General features: G+C 34.9%; 3 protein-coding genes across 3 annotated transcripts; all 3 read right to left on the bottom strand.

Annotated features, from left to right (window-relative positions):
- Window positions 1-261: 261 nt before the first annotated feature.
- On the bottom strand, window positions 262-4,988 carry LOC107103926 (protein FAM173A-like). Its single transcript, XM_015403784.1, has 6 exons — window positions 4,815-4,988; window positions 4,197-4,360; window positions 4,014-4,118; window positions 3,796-3,936; window positions 3,090-3,140; window positions 262-2,733 (listed from the first exon to the last, which is right to left on the bottom strand). The coding sequence occupies exons 2-6, from the start codon at window positions 4,356-4,358 to the stop codon at window positions 2,536-2,538; spliced, it is 657 nt and encodes a 218-aa protein (XP_015259270.1). The 5' UTR covers window positions 4,359-4,360; window positions 4,815-4,988; the 3' UTR covers window positions 262-2,535.
- Window positions 4,989-5,729: 741 nt separating this feature from the next.
- On the bottom strand, window positions 5,730-12,945 carry hirip3 (HIRA interacting protein 3). The gene is made up of 8 exons (XM_015403787.1): window positions 12,835-12,945; window positions 9,667-9,787; window positions 9,367-9,511; window positions 7,978-8,340; window positions 7,745-7,890; window positions 6,928-7,075; window positions 6,396-6,494; window positions 5,730-6,050 (listed from the first exon to the last, which is right to left on the bottom strand). The coding sequence occupies exons 1-8, from the start codon at window positions 12,906-12,908 to the stop codon at window positions 5,866-5,868; spliced, it is 1,281 nt and encodes a 426-aa protein (XP_015259273.1). The 5' UTR covers window positions 12,909-12,945; the 3' UTR covers window positions 5,730-5,865.
- Window positions 12,946-14,895: 1,950 nt separating this feature from the next.
- On the bottom strand, window positions 14,896-19,115 carry kctd13 (potassium channel tetramerization domain containing 13; the record flags this gene model as incomplete). The annotated part of the gene is made up of 5 exons (XM_015403786.1): window positions 14,896-16,254; window positions 16,432-16,627; window positions 16,720-16,772; window positions 16,939-17,028; window positions 19,089-19,115. Coding segments are annotated over 5 exons (612 nt in total), but the record flags the coding sequence as incomplete, so codon positions are not given.
- Window position 19,116: the final 1 nt, after the last annotated feature.

Here is a 19,116-nt window from a genome sequence, read left to right as displayed (position 1 = left end):
AGATGATGGTTTAAAGGCTTACCCAACAGTGCTGATTGGGAAACACTGCTGAGGTCAAAATAGAGATTTAATCAACACTGACATTTTGCAATATGGCTCACTTTATTAGCCAGAGACAGATAAGAGGAGTACTTTTTTTTTTTTTACTTAGCAAAGTGCATGTAAATATGAGTCATAAATAAGGCCAACTCTGTCAGAAAACAGTACAATAAAACATACAATACATAAAAAAACAGTAAAATCAAACAAGAAAAGTAATCTACTTTTACAGTCTTAACCTTATTAGTTCATGGATAAGATACACATTATTATTCTAATTCCCAGCACCTTTGATCTGCAGGTCCAGAAATCAATATAAAGCAGCAAAACAAAAACCTGCATGAGACAAAAAAAAAAAAAGGTTTGAGGAAAGATGCTAATTAATTACTACTTTTCAAACATCATAAAATATGAAACATACAAAAAATATGAGATGGTAAATAATTACAGAAGAAAATAAACTACATAAATCAAGGCCAGCTTTATGAAAGTACATTTACTTTGCTAAAAGGATTGTTTTACAGTCATGCTTGTGAGTGAATGCACCCTCTTTTAGGTATTTGATTTTATATGTTTATAGATATTAATAAGTATGCTCAACAGCCAATTTGATCTATGTAGAACTTCAGATGAAACAGAACATTTAATATAGTAGCACTGAGCTGTGTCACAATTTAAATGAAGAATATTAAGCCAAAACAGAGATAATGTTAAAAATATATATTGTTTGCACTGTCTGATCCCAGATGCAGCAGGTACTGCTTATCAAACACTCAACCTTTTTGAGTTTCAGGACTTCAATGGAATCTCTTAAATGGTTTGTTATAATGCTGCATTTCATTTGTACTCAGAATATCTGACCTGTGAGCAGATAACACCCGATTTCTGAATTCAAGAAGGCTGCTTTTCACATTAGAAGTGGTTACACTTTCCTTCTTTGACTGTTTTTAGACATTTTTCATTATTAGTGGTTAGGGCATTGCACTTGGACTCCAGAGGTTCTGAGTTCGAGCCCCACTCCCACAGACTGCCACTCTGGGTCCCTGAGCAAGACCCTTAAATACCACATTGCTCTCCGGGCGCTGTACAATGGCAGCCCACTGCTCCCCAAGGGGATGGGTTAAATGCAGAGAGTGAATTTCATTGCTTTGTACTTGTGACAGTGTAATGACAATAAAGTTGAATTTTATTGTATTCTAATTAGTCATATATGCTCTACTTTAGTTTTTAAAGACTTGATGTTCCAATGCTGTTTATATGCACAAAATACTGCATAGAAGATCGGATCGCCATCATGTCAAAAATGACATCACCCCGACTTCCCACTTCCAAATTAAATGAAGCGCAGAGTAATGATTAAAAGATAACAAGGTTGGAAAAGTGGTTGTTGTTGAAATGTCTTAATCTACAAAAGGTTAAAAGGCTACCTTCAATTTATCTTATTTATAAAAATATTCACCCCATGTAAGCAAGAAAGCTTAGACTGGATGATTTTAAAAACATTTGTCATAAAAAGCTTCACGCAAAACTCAGTAAACAGTTTAGCTCTTCATCTGATGATGAATTATTTAAAAACAAGTGTAAGCTCTTTGGGTAAATAATAAAGAAATTCATAATAGGATATTTTTTCATTGTCTATTTTAAACAGCTAAAATAAGAAAGAGGAGAAATAATAGAAGATCTTTAAAAAAATGCACACATGCTGTTGTTTTGTAAAAAAAAATATTAGATCAAAACAGATGCCTGGTTATTTCAAAAAACAACAACAACAAAAAAAGAAAATGTCAGACTTCATGGGTAATGTCCGTTTCAAAAGCCTTAAGTGTTTGGGAATAATCACTTGCACCATGTGTGGCTAGTAACAATGACAAAGAACAAATAAAAAAAGGCCCAAACATTGTAAAAACTTTCTAACATGATGGCAGACGGTTCGTTGTTATTTTTCTTCTTTTTTTTTTCCCAGCTACAGAACCAGGATAGTATTAACACACACACAGAAACTTCAGGTGCAGGGTTGTCCATAGACACCTCTGACAGTTAAATCCGACGTGAAACTTTCCAACTATAGCTGCAAATCTACAGACACATTTGCACTCATGGCTCAGTTTAAGTTTGGGTTTATACTCTTGCATTGTGATGCTAACTCTGCCAAAGGTGGCAGAGATAACATCAAGCTTAGATCAGTGATTATCTTTAGAATTTGTCAAAAAAAACAAGCACACAATGTAACATAGAGTGGGTTGTTGTTCCTCTGGAATTGTCAGAACTTTGGCAACTCCCTAAAGATCAACAGAGGTATGTTCATGTAACATACTTTCTCAAGACTTAGAGTTTGACTCCCTTTTAAAAATAAAAATAAATAGTCTAGTTAGTCTATGACGTCTGTAAAACATTAATACCTAAGAGTAGTTCATCCTAAGTGATAGTGTTTCTAAAATCAGAGCATTATTTTTTTTTTAAGTGACTAAATCGTCCTGAACTATTTAATGGCCAGCATCACACGGTTTTGCACTGAGGTTTTTGGTTTTTTTGACTGGTGTGATGCGGTTGTGCTTGCATATTGTAGGCCCAGGCTCTGTCCACACCATGTCCCTCAATCCTGCAAGGGTTCCAGTCTGGGAAGGGGAAACGGCCAGCCACCACTAAGGCATCATTGGGAAGCTCGTCCTGCAACTTTTTCTGTAACAATGAAAGCTAGAAACACAGGAGAAAAAGAACAATTACTGCAAAACTTACATGTAACTCAAATTCTATTTCATCCATGGGCTATGCCATTTCTGAATTGTTCATTTCTTTTTTATTACACAATCTGTTTAAATTGGCAAAAAATAAAACTAGGTGATGAAGGTAAGAGGCTTCCTTTTACTTAAAAACTTAAATTAAGTTAAACATGGTTTACATATGACGTAAGAGTGTGTTATAAAAGCATTTCAAAAGGTTGCTTTTCCTGAAGGCTTGCAATTTAGAAAAAAAAATGTCTCTGTAATGCCTTTAAGGGATGCACCATACTTTCTTCCAGCTAAGAGCTGTGTGTTCAAAACAATACTTACCACACTGGGAGCCAGAAACACTGTGACATTCTTGCATTTTGACAAGTCGATCTGAGATGGAACACAAAGAGGAATGTAAACTGAACGACAGGTTTAAGAAGAACCAAAACGGCAAGAAACACCCTAAGCAGTTTTTGTTGTTTTTTCTTTTTTTTAAATGACTTTTTGTATTCATGAGTTTCTTTAGCTATGTAAGCTATCCAAGAGTCAAGTGATTTTACAAAAGAACCAACAACTGTAAATGGGTTTATAATAGGGCTGAAACAATTAATCTAATCAATTGGGATTAATCGGTTATTGAAATAATCGTCGACTAATTTAGTAATCGATTAATCATTAACTGGAGTATAGAGACTAAAACATGCCTTTAGCTGACAGAGCGACCAACTTAGAGCAGTAATTATATCAAAATTAAAAAAAAAAAAAAAATAAAATATATATATATATATATATACATTTAGCACTTAAGATGAAAAAAATGTTCATCTGTCAATATTTTCCTTCAGAACTCCTCAAGTGGAAAAGTTTTAGTTTAACAGATTAATCAATTGCAAAATAATTGTTAGTTGCAGCTCTAGTTTAAAGGTGTTTGGACACCTATAATTAGTGGTAGAGCAAAGTCTAAGCCTTTATTGGAACAGCATATTTGAATTCTTGTTGAGTTTGTTCAATACTCTCCATTGATATATGTGAAAAAATGTCAAACCTTCCAGAGATCTTCTTGTCTGTATGACACTTTTCCATGGTGACCTGCTCTCCAAGCATGAAAGCGAGCCAGCTGTACAAGCCAGGGGTTGAGCTCATAACCGACCGCAGGAGCAAAGCCATGCTGATAGGCTTCCAACACCTGAATGGTCAAAGGAAGCAACTTCAGACCAGAATTCAGTGCTGGAAAATGAGTTTTAATCTTGCAGTTGTACTTACAATACGACCATCGCCTGATCCCAAGTCGACCAAACCTCCTGTTCTACCTCTCATCAAACTCATCACATTTTTTACTTGAGCTTTGCTAGCAGGGATGTAGGGGACCTGAAAGGATTTTATGTTTAGACAGAAGGCAAAACCTTCAAACTGCAGCAAAGTTTTAACAATGATGCTCATTAAAACCTGTAGCTTTAGTGGCACTTTTCTGAAGCCAGGCTGAAGGAGTCCAACCCACATGGCGTAGACTGCAAGCCCAGTGCCAGCAGCTATCTGCACAACTCCCCAAACTCCAAGGTGCTTGGTTCTGAGCTCAGCCAGCGCCTCATTTGGCATGTCGTCATCCATCTCTGCAAGAAATCAGAAAGTCTGAGTCCAACTATGTTAAAATATTACAAAAAATGTCTTTATCCATGTAAAGGTCTAGAAAATATGTAGTCTTTGTGAGAACACTGTATATATAGTTTGCACTACAGTTGATGACTCTGTAGTTACACATCAGAGGAGTATTACTTCACTTGATGTGTGAAAAAAGACCCAACATTTACATGCAAAATAAAAATAGACTTGTATTCATCCCTAAGTGAAAATATATATTTTTTCAATGTAGTGCAATATACATCATACATATAAACGATTACAATATAAACATACAATTAATGAAAAAATGCTTCAGTCAGTTGGGGAAATGATTTGAATTACCACTGTAAATTGATCATTTCAATGGACCAATGTATAAAAGAAGACATAGATTTAGCCCCGGGAAGCCTAAATAATGTATATGACATAATTTATCATACATACAGTTAAAGTTGATCCGATGCAAACGATAAACACGTTGTGTATTTCAGCATTTCGCGCTGTTTCTGCCGAAATCACACATTAAAATAATCTACACGGTGCTATTATGTACCATGCGACGTTTTCAGAATAAATAATACTTTTCCACACGACAACAAAAAAACTAAACGCCTAAGTTCTGAACGTAAACAAAAACTCAGAGAACATGATGTTCTCAAAATAAAAAAACCCTTCAGCGGTGCATTCGGACATATTACCGTGTAGAACAGGTGCATCTGCAAAATATTCCGTATTCTGAAGTTCCGGAGAAACGAAGTCACTTTATTTGTGTGGGGAGGAGTTTGGTTTCGTCAAGAATATTTATGTACGGTTTTATTATATCTTTCTCAGACTATTAAAGCTTGAAATTGTTTTAATACATTGAAATAATAAAAAAAAAAGCACCAATGATTGTCTAATGTAATTTTAAAATGTAACTTAAAGGCAAGTCTCTCACAAAAGTTGAATATATAAGATGTATCAGTCTTTAGCAATTATGTTGCAACAAATTGTTAATTTTCTCATAGCTGAGTTTCAGCCTTACAAATAAAACATTTAATGCTACCGTTTGTGATTAAAATTCCTTATTAGAAACTATACATCATGACACACACACACTAGGAAACCCTTTTAATTTACTAACCTGCTAGAATTTAAAGGTTAAATTTAAAACGAGCCAGTCTTTAATACAGCCTGTTATTGTAGGAAGTATTGTGATTAAAATGTTAAATTATAGGAAAAAAAACAAAAACAAATTTATTAAACACTTGCAAGTATTACTTTCATTTTATTTTATTCTTTTAACATTCACAGGCATATATTTAAAGCTATTGCATTTGGCTCTTGTAAAAAAAAAAAAAAAAAAAAGAAGAAGAAAAGAAATATAAATAATATCAAACAACTTTTATTTTAGCTGGAACATTAAAACAAGCGACTTCAAATTTTTTATTAAAAGGTTTACAAAATATGTATGAATGCACAATTCAACAACAAACAAAAGTGACACAGTCCATGTTTAGTCAGTGTCTGCATCGTCGCTAATGATTCCATGCAGGTTGGCCCACTCTGACATCTTTCTGCGTCCTTTGAGAGGAACGTTTTCCCGATCACTATCGGAATCAGAGCTCAAAGTGCGATGATAATTGGATGGAGGGTCTTTCAGTTCCCACATGGCTGAGGTTCCTCTGCGTTTAGGCCGACCTGAAAGGTGACCATAGATCATTAGATAATGCACCACAAAAGCTTATTAAATGCCATATAAAAATGACCAGATCTGGACTGTAATGTATTGCAAATGCCTTTCCTATATACTATTCATCTATTAAAGTTGGTAGAAAATACTTTGATCTTCTTATAACGTCAGCAAAACAACTAGATTAAACATGTTTTTCATTATGGCGAAATGGCTTAATTATCGCAAGTCATCTGTGGCATCTAGAAACAACCACCTAACCACAATAATGTATTAGTATCAGGTACTTACTCATTTGGGTTTGATGCTCATAAAACCCCAAAATAAAAAGAAATAAACAAATTCGAAGATACCTTGAGTGGTGATGATATTGTGGACATCAAGTTCAGCCAGTTCCTGAGCTTCCTCCCTCTTTAATCGAATTTTCTTACATTTCTCAATAGAAGGGTTACCTGCATAGAAGGGGAAAGGCAATGTTACTATAAAGAAGGGTAATAATATAGTAACAGTTTGTTCAAATTGATTTGAGAAAAACAGAACACATTTCTACAAAACAAAAAAAAAAAAAAAAAACTCAACATAAAACACAACAGGAATCAAGTTTGTGAGAGATTTGTTTTTGGGCAAATTTAAAAGGCAAAAATAATAATGGGATCCCTCCAACTGAGCAGCGTCTCTATTTGGATTTTTTCTAGGTTAGTAGAAACTGAAATAGAGAAGAACAGATTCTGAGATAATCTCATGCTCTTCTGATAATTTACAACCATTTTTGTTATCCTCTTTTGGAGGTTTCTCTCTTCCTCTGATTAACATTTTATACCATCGCTTTAAAAGGAAACCCCTAAGATTTGGGGTCTGTAAAAAGACAAACGTATCCTCACTGACCACGGACACCAAGGTCTTCCAGTTCCTTCTTCAAAACAGCCACTTTGGAGCGAATGGAACGGCAGTCATCTAGCAGCTTCTTGTAATTCTTCCTTACACCACAGAGGGCGATGTAACGTTTGAGTCGCACAACTGCTTTGTCTTCCTCCTGCAGGTTTAAAAAGACAAGAAAAAGAATATAACATTATGTCTTGATTCGAATACTATAAATGAAAGCTGTTACTCCTCTTCTTTCACCTTTCAGCAGGTCAACAGTAAGAACACTACCCAGGGTAGCAAATACTCCTGACTGCTGTGCTGAATCTAGTTAGCCTTCAGCCTTATAAACGTCCATGGAAAGGAGGTGCAAATGAATGATGCTCATCAAATTGGTGCAAATACAATTTGTCATGCAAATGATTGTAACAGTCTGTATAGCTCCTATGCGCCAGTTAGGAAAGTTGGAAGATCAATGAACTCTCAATAGGAAGAGTTCATTGATCATACGGGCTTCTTTTTCTACATCCTTCTTAACTGCCAGTACTATGCAGAGCATGCTCCCACTTTAGCTTAGCAATCCTTATAGATTTGATGAATTTGAAAGGAGCCATGATCTTCTTAGTCTTCACTACCCATACAAATTAACATGATTTTTTTTATTTATATACTGTATTTTTTCATATGCTGTGATGTTTTGCCGTTTTCTGCAACTCATGCTGCAGAAATTTCAAATCAAAATTTTTATTATCTATGAACATTTCAATCAATCCTCCAAATGGAATATTATATACATGTATACACACACATATACACATACATGCATCCATGATGAGCTCACCTTTTGACCTCCGTTCTTTTTGCCCACGTTTGCTTTCTTTTTCTTTTCATTTTTGTTTTTTTTCGGGCTGCTTTTCCGCTCATCCTCTAGTGAAGGCAGTGAAGATGAATCTGAGTCGGAATCATTTTGCTTCTTCACATCTTCTTCTATTTAAAACAGCAGAAGAGCATCCGACAGCCTGTTAACCACGACCATACACACGTAAGCATATTTAAGCCATGCTGAACAGTTACCTTTTTTAGCGGCAGAGGAATCTTCCTCCCCGTCTTTGTCACTTTTCTCTGACTTGCTGTCTGCATCACTTTCACTCTCCTCATCACTTCTCTGTGGTTTTTCTCCTCCACTTGTATCGGTGGTTCTAATCTCTTCCTTTTTGGCAGCACTGGCCTTCTTTTTCACAATTTTCTCAGGACTTGGACTCTCATGCCCACTCTTTTCTGACTCTTCAGATGAAGAATCATCACCTGACACACGAGGTTCAGCTTCGCTTTCATGTTCATGGTCAGATTCTTCTGCTGCTACTTTAGTTTTAGGCAGCGGACTGACTTGTTCTTTGCTTTGACTTTTTTCTTTACAGTTCGGCTCATCCTCAGAATCTGTGAGAAACATAATAACAGCAAGAAAAAAAAAAGTATCAATGACATTTCCTGATGCAAGTCACATTCGTTGCATAAAATTCAACCACAGAACTCACGAAATGAGGTTTCATGAAATGAAATAAGCTGTGATATGAAAACATGTCATTAGAGAAAGCCTTGCTAATTATTAAACTTTACATAAGTTAGTTACATCAACGGCTGTTTATGTGAAATAAAAACTTATACCTTTAAATGTAGATTAGAATGGAAAAAACAAAATTTATTTCCTGCTAGAAAGCTAAAATGCACCACCATAAACCATCATACCTTACATGTGAACATTTTCCCAGTCCATACCAATGGAAATGCAGCAGCTCAGAAGTTTCAACAATAACTACATGAAAAATGGTGCATTGCATTCGCTTGGCTTCGTTCATGGAGCTTCAGTTTATACTGTTGAGCAATAATTAAATGCTGCAGCAGGTTAAGGTCTTTAAATACGAGAGAATCCATCTTTGAAAATCTCAGAGGATCTTTTCTTTCCATGTTTTCTACTGATATAGAACTGGATTATGGAGAAACCTGTAAAAATTGAGATTCATTTCTTCTGTCAACTCTTTTGTAGCTATTATAAGATAGAAGACAAATCTTATGCTACAAACCCCTTATCTCAACTCTCCTTTAATTTCCTGGCTGTGAATCTAGAATTCCTGTTTACAAGATGGTTCAACTGAAGTCATTAAATGTGGAAAAGCTGTAACTTCACATCAGAGCTGCTTACGAAGAGTAGAACATCTCAGCAAAACATCAGAGAGACAGTATTCACCCTTTATGTTCCACAAGTGTTTTAGCTGTTGTGCATCAGAACATTAAGACTTCTGCATTTTCTCTTAATTCAATACTTTATTAATGTACAACAAAAAGGGCTGCAAGTTGATGCATAAAATGGGATAGAAAAAAGGTGCATTAATATCGCTAAAGAATTGTACAGGACATTTAACATTAACTAACCAGTGACAGATTCATTATTGATTTATTCACTACCTGATGAAGAGGTCAATGCTTGTGATCTGGATTTCTTTGCCTTGGATTCCGTTTCATCTTCATTTTCCAGCTCCTCGCTTTCTTTCTTCCTTTTCTTTTGTGGTTTCTGTGATTCTGTAGTTTCAGAGTCGCTGTCATTGTTTTCCTACAATGTACAGAACTTTGTTAGCAAAAAAAGTCATTAAAATATTCAACAACAAAAAAAAACTACAGTATTATACATAAACTTCATGCATCAGAAAATAATGACAACTTTGATGCAAACAAATAGAAGTTTGACAATCATTGTGCTTCAGATACCTGCAGTTTCATAAGCTCTTCTTTCACCACCTGCTTCATAATTTGTTTTGCGTCAGAACTTAATGATTCATATCCTGTAAGAGCCAGATATCGTTTTTTCAGTATTCCCAAGGTCAACGTGCTGGAAAAAAAAAAAAAAAAAAAGAAAAAGATAATCACATATGAGGAACATGAAGGATGCAATAAAGTTCATTTTTGATGCCATTGAAAACTACAGTGAAGTTAAAAGGAACCTACGCTCTCTTTAAAGTCTTTATTGTAGGGCTGAAACAATCAATTATCGAAATAATCATCAACTAATTCAGGAATCTATTAATCTTTAACTGGAGTATAGAGACTCTAAAACATGCCTTTAGCTGACAGAGCGACCCATTTAGAACAGTATTTATACCAAAATTGTGAAAAAAAAAACCGAACATATTTGCATTTAAGATTAAAAAACAAATTATCTCCTGTCAATGTGCTCTATTCAAGTGGAAAAGCTTTAGTTTCACCTGGTTTAATTATGTTAAAAAATGTCTTCTTTAAAGAACCTTTCACCATCTGATTAATCAGAAAAATAATTGACAGATTAATTGATTAGCAAAATAATGATTTGTTGCAGAACTAGTTTATTCATTACTTTTTATTACTTATTCTCTGTGAGGCTTATGATAGGAGTAAGGTTAGTTTGTTTTTTTCCCCCATTTACAAAAAAAAAAAATAGTCCACAAACAGAGCATACGGCTAAAGCACAACAGTATAAAACCTAAAAAATATGATGTGCTTCTCAGCATGTGTCACATAAGAAATAATGTATTTTTGTTCATTTACTCCAGGTGCAAACATTTTTCCTGAGATTATCATAAATTAATTTAAAATAATACAAAAGATTATCATTCTTATTGACACAAAAGCATTTAAACTCTTTGCAAAGACACCCTAAAATATGCTCCAGTGCATCTAATATTTACTGAGATATTTAAGGTCCCAGAGCAGAAACTAAAACAATAAGTTATAAGAATTTCTGCAGATGTTCAAACCCCCAATTGGACAGGACCTATGGCTCTGTTAGGGTTATGCTTCATTTAAAATAAAAACAAAAACCTATCAAAGCCATCCGTGCATTTAATTTGGTCTCTGCCTTGCTGAAGCCCACACAGACTGGGCAACAGTGATTATGGACAAGATGGCACACCCACCTCACCCCCTTTTTTTTTCCTAAGGGTCAGTACAGGTGGAGCCTTCGCCCTGTGTAGATTGACAGTCAGGAGTATCATTGCAACTAATGATTATATTGCAAATCGATTAATAAATAATTTTCTCGATTAATAACCGGATAGACGAGGTTCCTTAAAGAAGATATTTTATGAAATTAAACCAGGTGAAACTAAAACCTCACCACTTTAGGAGTTCTATATAGAGCATATTGACAGATGTTAAATGTTTTTACTTTATTTTTTATCTTAAATGCAAAAATATTTATACGGTACATATTTTTTTACAATCTTTATAGAATTACTGCCTAATTGCATCGGTCTGTCAGCCAAAGGAATGGTTTACTTTCTCTATACTTCAGTTAACAATTATTCGATTACTAAATTAGTTGACGATTATTTCAATAATTATTTCATCACGATTAATCCTATTAATTGTTTCAACCCGAATCAAGAGGAAAGTAAGAGTAGAGATGGAATGGCTACGAGGAAAAAAGAACTGGCTGCAGAGAGCTGTAAAATTATGTTGGGAGCAGGTAAGGCATAAACACTAGTTTAGCACAAGCAGCTTGAATGTCAACTTAAGAAAACCAGAACTGAGTTAATTAGGCAGATGCTTTAAGTTCTTATAAAGGACAATGGCAATTAGAAAAAAAAATGTGGCTAAAAAATAAGGTCTGGAAAAAAACAAACAAATATTTTATCTATCTAGGTAAAATATTATTGAGATTAAGACCATATTTATTGCTATACATTGCCAGAGCTGTAGCATCTACTAATTGAATGGATCTGGGTAGCTTTTTTTGTTTTTTTAATGACAGAAGTAGGCAGTGCCGGTGCGGTGAGCCCCCACTAGCGTTGAAACAGCTCTGGTTGCAAAGGAGTTGGTGGACAGCAGTAAGAAATTGAAGCAAGAACCATGAGATACAATTTCAGGCAACAAAAATTTGTTGCGGTGCAACCTTGCTGTTTAGCTCAGACTTTTTCTTTGTTTGTGGTTTTGGTTGGAGATGATGATGATCATCCATCCATCCATTTTCTTCCACTTATCCAGGGCCGGGTCGCGGAGGCAGCAGTCTAAGCAAAGATGCCCGACTTCCCGATCCGCGCACACTTCCTCCAGCTGCTCTGGGGGGACCCTGAGGCGACACCAGCTCAGAGACATGGTCCTTCCAGCGTGTCCTGGGCCTTCCATGAAGCCTTTTCCCAATGGGACATGCCTGGAACACTTTCTGGACTTCCTCCAGACGATGATGATCATGGTTATAATAATAATAATAATTATGATGATTGGAAAGTTTAGTTTAGGCAACTGGATGGGATCAGTTGGTTTACAGGATCACGTCCAGTTAATATTGACCTGGATTACAAAGAATCTTCACAGAGATGGTGATATTTTGGGCTCTGGTCAGGCAAGATCTTTTCACAACAACTTCAATCAGAGGAAATGGTGTCCAGATAAGTTCTCAGGCAACATATATATTTTAGAATAATTGATGTTCTACTTGTGATGATCTGTATAAATGTTTTTTTATTCCCAGTCTGCCCTTGCTTAAACTGATGGAATTTTACAGTAGGGGGATGCAAACCATGGCTTTCCAAACAAAATCAAGCTTATCAGATCAGATAAAATAGTTTTTTTTCAAGTGGTTCTCTTCCTGAAATAACGACATTTGGTCACTAGATGGAGCCAATTGACATTTAAGGGCACGCATTTTCAGAAATAAATTCTAACCACATCATTATTTGGATCATTTGATACGTTTATAACGCTTGCAACTGGAAAATAAAAAACCGCAAAGACACTCAGGTGAACTATAATAGGCTATGGACGATTAAAAGCAAAGGGGAAGGTTGTTCAGTAAACAGCTCAGATACCGCCAGTAACAAACATGGTGGAGACTTCCTCTAAAAAAATAAACTTTTACAAAGTTTATACTTTTAGAAATTCAAAGTGGGGATTTAAACTTACCTTAGGTCTGGTTCATTGCGGAGTTGGCCCTTCACAAATCTTCGGATACCAGTTTTATCCTTCTCTGACACCATCTCTGCTTTTGATGGCGGGAGGCTCAAATGTTGGCGGAAGTGACGCAGGACAAGCCACGCCCCCTCAACGAAAATATCTGGCTTTCGCTCTAAAACTTAGAAGAGTGCAACATAAAGGAGTTATCAGGTTTATTAGAATAATGCGAATCTATGAGAACATCAAAATATTTTTAAAACTTTATAAAAAAAAGTCATATCTGACTCTCTTCAACAAACTGAGGATATTTGGTCAAAGGATTTAATAAATATGAATAAAAAAAAAACTGAATTATAATTAATAAAAAAAATATAAATTCAGAAAGATTTTAACTAGTTTAAAGCACATAAAATTTTCAACACAGAAGCTTCTAAATACAGCACATTTGTAAATAAATACTGATCAATCAGTTTATACTTGTAGAAATATGATCCCTGCATAATTTCTTTAATATATTTGCTAAAAAAGGAAAATGATGTGTTTAAATCAAGCTGAGTTGTTGTTTTTATTATCTTATTTTTGCAACCTTACTATTACCTCCCATTGTGCCTTGGATAACTACTCAATGTAATCACAAAATATTTAACCTGTTTAGTGGTGGTTGCCATAACCCGGATGACTGGGAATTTACATTGGCATAATGTAATCGACCACAACTGTTTAAATTTTTTTTTTATGATAAAGAAAATTCTAATTATGTTTAGATTTTTTTTGTGACATAGCGAATAGAAAAGAGCCAATGTTGGCCTAGTGCTTAAAGCAGTGCACTTTAACTCTGAGAAGGCTTTAAGTACCTGGTTCGATCCCTGCAGTCTTGGTTTTTTAGCGAGATCCCTTAACCCCATACTGCTCCATGGCACTGCGCAGTGACAGCCCATTGCTCCCCAACAGGGATGGGTGAAAATGCAGAGGTAAATATCTCCAGTGTGAGATTAATAAAGTGCAATTATTTTGGGTTCTTTAAAACCTTTGTTAGAAAACATCATTGAAAAGGTGCATCAATATCAAGGAACAGATCAAACATATCGCAATAAGGTTCTGGAAAAACTAAAAACATGGTGATCCTTATAAACAGGGTGGCAGGGACACCATCAACCAGAAAGGCAGCCTCCAAACTGTGAGAGAAATTAGACTAGAGCTGGAGTTTGATCTCTTGCGGGACTTTTAAGGGAAGAGATCAAAGCATATTCATTAGTTACACTGGCCAAACCAAAGTCAAAGTCCACACTAAAAATGAATCCAATTGAAAATAAGAAGGAAGACATAGAAGCATCCTCTGATATTCAAGGGTTCAAGGTATCTTTAATATCCATGGGGGCAAACTTATATAAAACAGCTGGTAGGGTAAAAAAAAATAAATAAAAAAAATCAACCTTTATAAAATAAAGCATCACAATACAGCCATTAAAATCAAACCACTCGCAGTAAGATCAGGTAAAACAGGAATCCTGATTCTGTTGGTTCAACTAGATTTTAAAGTATCTATGTAGTCTATGTCTGGAGGTTAAAAACCTGTAAATAGGGGGTGGTTAGGTTCAGCAAAAATGACCTGTTATCTCTTATAGGATCTACGTATGTTTGTGGAGATATCGTTTTGGGGTAAATTGGCCAATTGGAAACAACTTAAAAGACCTGTGGATATAAAATTTCTAAAACGTTTTAAATAATCGTTTAAATAAAAAAAAATGCACACAAATTAAAAATTCCATCCACTTCCCTAACATAAACTCCTTTGCGTCGATCGAATGAGTTGCTAAAAAATTTGTTTGTGAATGTACCATGTCAAGATCTGAAAAAGTTTTAGTAGAATAATAACTTTTATCGACATGTCCTTTTAATCTAATTTTCAAGTTTATGATAATGTTATGAATCCACTATCAATGTTTTGTTCAGGTTTTGATCAGGACAAGAGTTATGAGATCTTTAGTAATTAGTCCGGCATTTCATCCTTTAAAAAAACAAAACAACAAAAAGAAATAAAAAGTATAAATAGGACGCTGAAGATGGATTTCAAAAGCAATTTATTTTGAATATTTCACGGACGGAAGTACAATTAGTGCATTTTCCATTGTGTTCCAATGTAAAGAGTTGTACAAACATTATTCGCATTCAAGGTTTTTTTTCCTTCTTACTTTTAAGAGTGCTTAATATAAGAAACAAAAAAATAGTACCTTAGCCTCTCCTGAAATGAAAGTCAACAATATTTAGAAAACGACTGTATGGCCAAGTCATTTAGGCAAAAATTCAGTGATTTTGAGTAAGATGAAATGGAAATGAGAGAACATGGCTCAGAAAAATAAAAAACAACGAAGAGAAAAGTCACAGCTCATTTCTCAAACAATCAACAAGAGCCAAGTCATATTAATCTAGAGGAGGAAGTTCAAAATCTGCTAAGTGCAATGGAGTGAACGCTATCACTGCAGAATCTAAACTCACTCAAGCATCAGATAATAAAGAATGATTTCATTTACAAAAGTTAAATACCAAACAATAAATTAAGTTTATAAATTATAAAAAAAGAAGCAAGAAGCAGCATTTATAATAATTTAAACACAGAAAACTGAGCTGCTCGACCACCTTACTATAAACATGGCTTTTCTTTTCTAATTCCAGTGTTAACAAGTCGAGGCTCAAATTCCTCCACGTTTGTCAGTCAGTCTGTTCAGCAGTACCATCTTTCTCCAACAGATAAACCAGATGCATCACAGCCTGGAGAAATGTTTCCTACATATCAAATGGACAAAGCTGCCAGTTCTATTTACACCAATAAACATGGCAGGTGGCCTGCTTCTAAGGGAGAAATGGGTTTTGAGGCTCATTCACTGACATGCATAAATTTTTAACATTTGAAATAATATTTCGACCAGTTTCAGTCACAGTGGACTTCATGCACTTTCTGTTGGAAAGGACAAACAAACATTTATGCACATTGTTTTGTTGTAAACATTAGCAAACTCTCTACTCAGTTAACCACCAGATCCCTGCAAGTGTGCTTAAAGACATTTCATGAAATAAGTAGACTGAACTATTGCTGTGGACAATCCCATCTTTCCTTTCGCAACCATACAAAAGAAAATAAAAAAAAAATTGAATGATCCTTCCATGCTGCATTTTTAATCACAGTTAGTCCTTGTACACAGTTTGCTGGCCGTGTCCTCGTTCATCGTGCATTATGTGCCTTCTGACGTGGATCCGGCGCACTCGTCTGTCTCCTCCCACGGCTCCCTCTTCCTCAGAATGGCCAGCTCCCAGCGATGAACCTGAGCCTCTGGAATCTAAGAGGTGGAACCCTCCCGGACCAGATCGATTGTTCTCATAGATAAGGATATTGAGTGTTTCTTCGAATATCCGTGCCTCAGGAAACTCCACCTAAAAAAAAAAACACACAAACACAAAAAAAAAAAACAGAAATTATTTCATATGAATGCCTTTCTGCTTTATAACCCTGGTCCTTTAAATTCCTCTGAAATTCATGAACATTTTCAAAGAACAGAACAGCTTTTGTTTCCGGGATATTTAACAGTAGCCATGTAACATATCACACACCTTGGTCTGCTTCTTTTCTGTCGCATATACGATGGAGGTACAGCACACTTCTGCGATTTTGCGTCCTTCGCCGTAAAAAGACCAACAGCAGATCTCATCGCCGAGGACGTCTTTCACAAACAGGACCCGGTTGTTGAATCTGAGCACCAGTTTGTCAAACAGCTCGATGTTCTTCAGCAGGTTGTCATCAGAATTGCTAGTGAGAGGACAAAAAATGAGAAGAAAGGGACGAATTAGAACAACCTGTGATTTATATCAATAAAACAAAATACTTAGAAAATGTTTTACCTCGTATAAGAATATTTGTTGTTTCCTCGGTTGTTTTGAAGCTTGACTACTGGCTGCGAACAAGAACAATGAAACAATTGTGGATTACGATTCTAAACAAAATATCTGGTTCAAATCAAAGTTATTTTAAAAGGGCAGGCAACAGAAAAACACAAGTAAATATTTTTTCGAAAGGTTTCTAGTTTATTTTCTGTGAGATTTAGATTCATATTTAGTTACCTTTCGACATGCAGCAATCATTTTCTGCTCTTCTTTGGCTGAAGTGATCATTGGGATGCTGCACACGCTTTCAAAAATGTCCTGTTGTTTCTATAAAGAGAGGGAAGATGATACTTGTTTTTTTTTTAACATGTAAGGGATGAGCTTGAAATTTAACAGATTATAATTTAGCTTCGGACTGGGTGATATGGCCTAAAAATAAAATCTATGATTTCTTATTTTTAATTTAAATTATTATAATTTTCTGATTTCTCCCCCTACTTATTAAAACTTCCATCCATCCTTGGGATCACCGGCACTCTGTTTTGTGTATTTACATGAAATACAGCAGTACGCTTGAAAATAACACTGGTTAAACCTTTACCAATATAGACATGTTATACATCTTTAGAAAGCTTAGATTCTCCACAATTCAACCACTAAGTTAATTTTATGGACACCATGAGTTCCAAAGCACAATTAACAAAGATATATAGCGTATTATATCTGAATTTCTAAAATAAAGCTTCAACTTCCTATCTTTGAAGCATTCCTGAGGTCTTATTAGAATTCCAATCTGTAAGGGTCCACAAATAAAAAGAAATCCAGCATATTCATAATAAAAACATTCCATGAAAAGAAAATCACCACATAAAGTCCATTTTTTATCATCAGAAAAGTTCCATCCTTATAGTTAATGCTAACCGTCATGCTAATTACCCTAGCTTCCACAAACATAGTTGATATTAGGTATGTTTGTTTTCATCACCATCCAGCCTAAGATTCTAGCTGAGGTTTGTTGTTGTGTTCGGGGTTGTTTGTCCCAGAAAGACTGGCATTTTTCATATTCTGCTGTATAACTCTGTTTAAGATGCTGAAAAAGGGTTTGTGGTGCTGCTGCCTTTAACACCTTTAACGCTGCGTGTATGGAGGACCAACTCTGCCATATTTAAAAATGGAATAAAATCATCTGTAAAAAGACAGCAATGTAAAAAGGTCAGAAATAAACAGCGGCGAAGAAATAACTAAAGTAAAAAAATACAAAGGAAGAATAAAAGACAAAAATATTATAACATGCACATAAATAAATACTTTAAAATGTAAGTAATTAAAAAATAAAGTTGAAGATTATTAAGGACAAAAAAAAAAAATAAGGTAAATATTACAAAGGCAAATAAATAAAGAAGCTACTTAAGAGTTATATACATTTATGTCTCACTTTATAATTTAATTTCTACTTACATTTATTTGTTTATTGTATTTTTGTTGGCAATTAATTGTATGCTTATATATTTATTGAGCATTTATTTATTTCTGTACTTATTTTTAAATATGGCAGAGTTGGTCCTCCATATGCGTGGGGTTTCTTGCTCTACATCTGTTGCAGCAAACCCAAACCAGTTCCAAACAACAGATGATTTTATTCCTTTTTTTAAGGACCAACTTCCCACTCTCACTAGTAGCCATGTTGTCGTTTACCGAAATGCACCATTGAGTAATACTGCAGCTCTGGAAGCTCCAGGGAGCCAAAATTGCAGCGTTTAACAAAACAATCTTTTATTTTAATCATTTGCAACAAGAAATTCAAATTAATTAATTGAATCGATTTTTTGTCATGGCCTAAATCAGTACCTGAGAAAAGTTGACTAAAGTAACACTCAAGTGGTTAATATTCTGCAAACCTTTTAGAATTCACTCAAACCAATTTAAACAGCTCCCCAAGTGTTAAGATTGACTTGCAATAGCACAATTCTTTATACAAACATAAAAACAATAAAAATCAGCAAGACTGCAAAAGGACCAGAACATATTGGCAATATTAAGCAAAATGTTGCTGAACATAAAAGTCCGGAACTGAACTTTTCTGTTGACAGTTTAAGTAAAATTCCAGAGCAGGTTTCCTTTTAACAGTTCAATGGAGACAAAGCAGTTACTTCTGCAATATCTATAATAAAAGTAAACTGTCCAGTTAGTTATTATTACAGGACACATAATGAATAAAATGAATAAATAGGCAATAACTAACCCTGCCCAATGAAAAAGTCCAAAATAGCTCAACACATTGACTAATACGTTAAGTATGATAAAAACAAACTATTTTCACTTTTTTTTTCTTTTTTCTTTATCTGCATGCAGCTCTTGTCAATAAAAACCTCAGTTCTTCCACCTACCTGCATGGCAGTGAGGCAGTGCTGGACG

This window comes from Cyprinodon variegatus, unplaced genomic scaffold, assembly GCF_000732505.1.
Source record: "Cyprinodon variegatus isolate N-32 unplaced genomic scaffold, C_variegatus-1.0 Scaffold1566, whole genome shotgun sequence".
Classification (NCBI taxonomy): domain Eukaryota; kingdom Metazoa; phylum Chordata; class Actinopteri; order Cyprinodontiformes; family Cyprinodontidae; genus Cyprinodon; species Cyprinodon variegatus.
This window is presented reverse-complemented; position numbering and strand designations above follow the sequence as displayed.

Coding starts and splice junctions, on each gene's coding strand:
- LOC107103926 (XM_015403784.1), bottom strand. CDS start 4,358: ATGGATGACGACATGCCAAATGAGGCGCTGGCTGAGCTCAGAACCAAG. Junction 3,141..3,795: donor GACAAGAAGATCTCTGGAAG/GTTTGACATTTT, acceptor GTTCCATCTCAG/ATCGACTTGTCAAAATGCAA. Junction 2,734..3,089: donor TGTTTCTGGCTCCCAGTGTG/GTAAGTATTGTT, acceptor CTGTGTTTCTAG/CTTTCATTGTTACAGAAAAA.
- hirip3 (XM_015403787.1), bottom strand. CDS start 12,908: ATGGTGTCAGAGAAGGATAAAACTGGTATCCGAAGATTTGTGAAGGGC. Junction 9,788..12,834: donor CGCAATGAACCAGACCTAAG/GTAAGTTTAAAT, acceptor TTTTTTTTCCAG/CACGTTGACCTTGGGAATAC. Junction 6,495..6,927: donor GGAAGACCTTGGTGTCCGTG/GTCAGTGAGGAT, acceptor CCTTCTATGCAG/GTAACCCTTCTATTGAGAAA.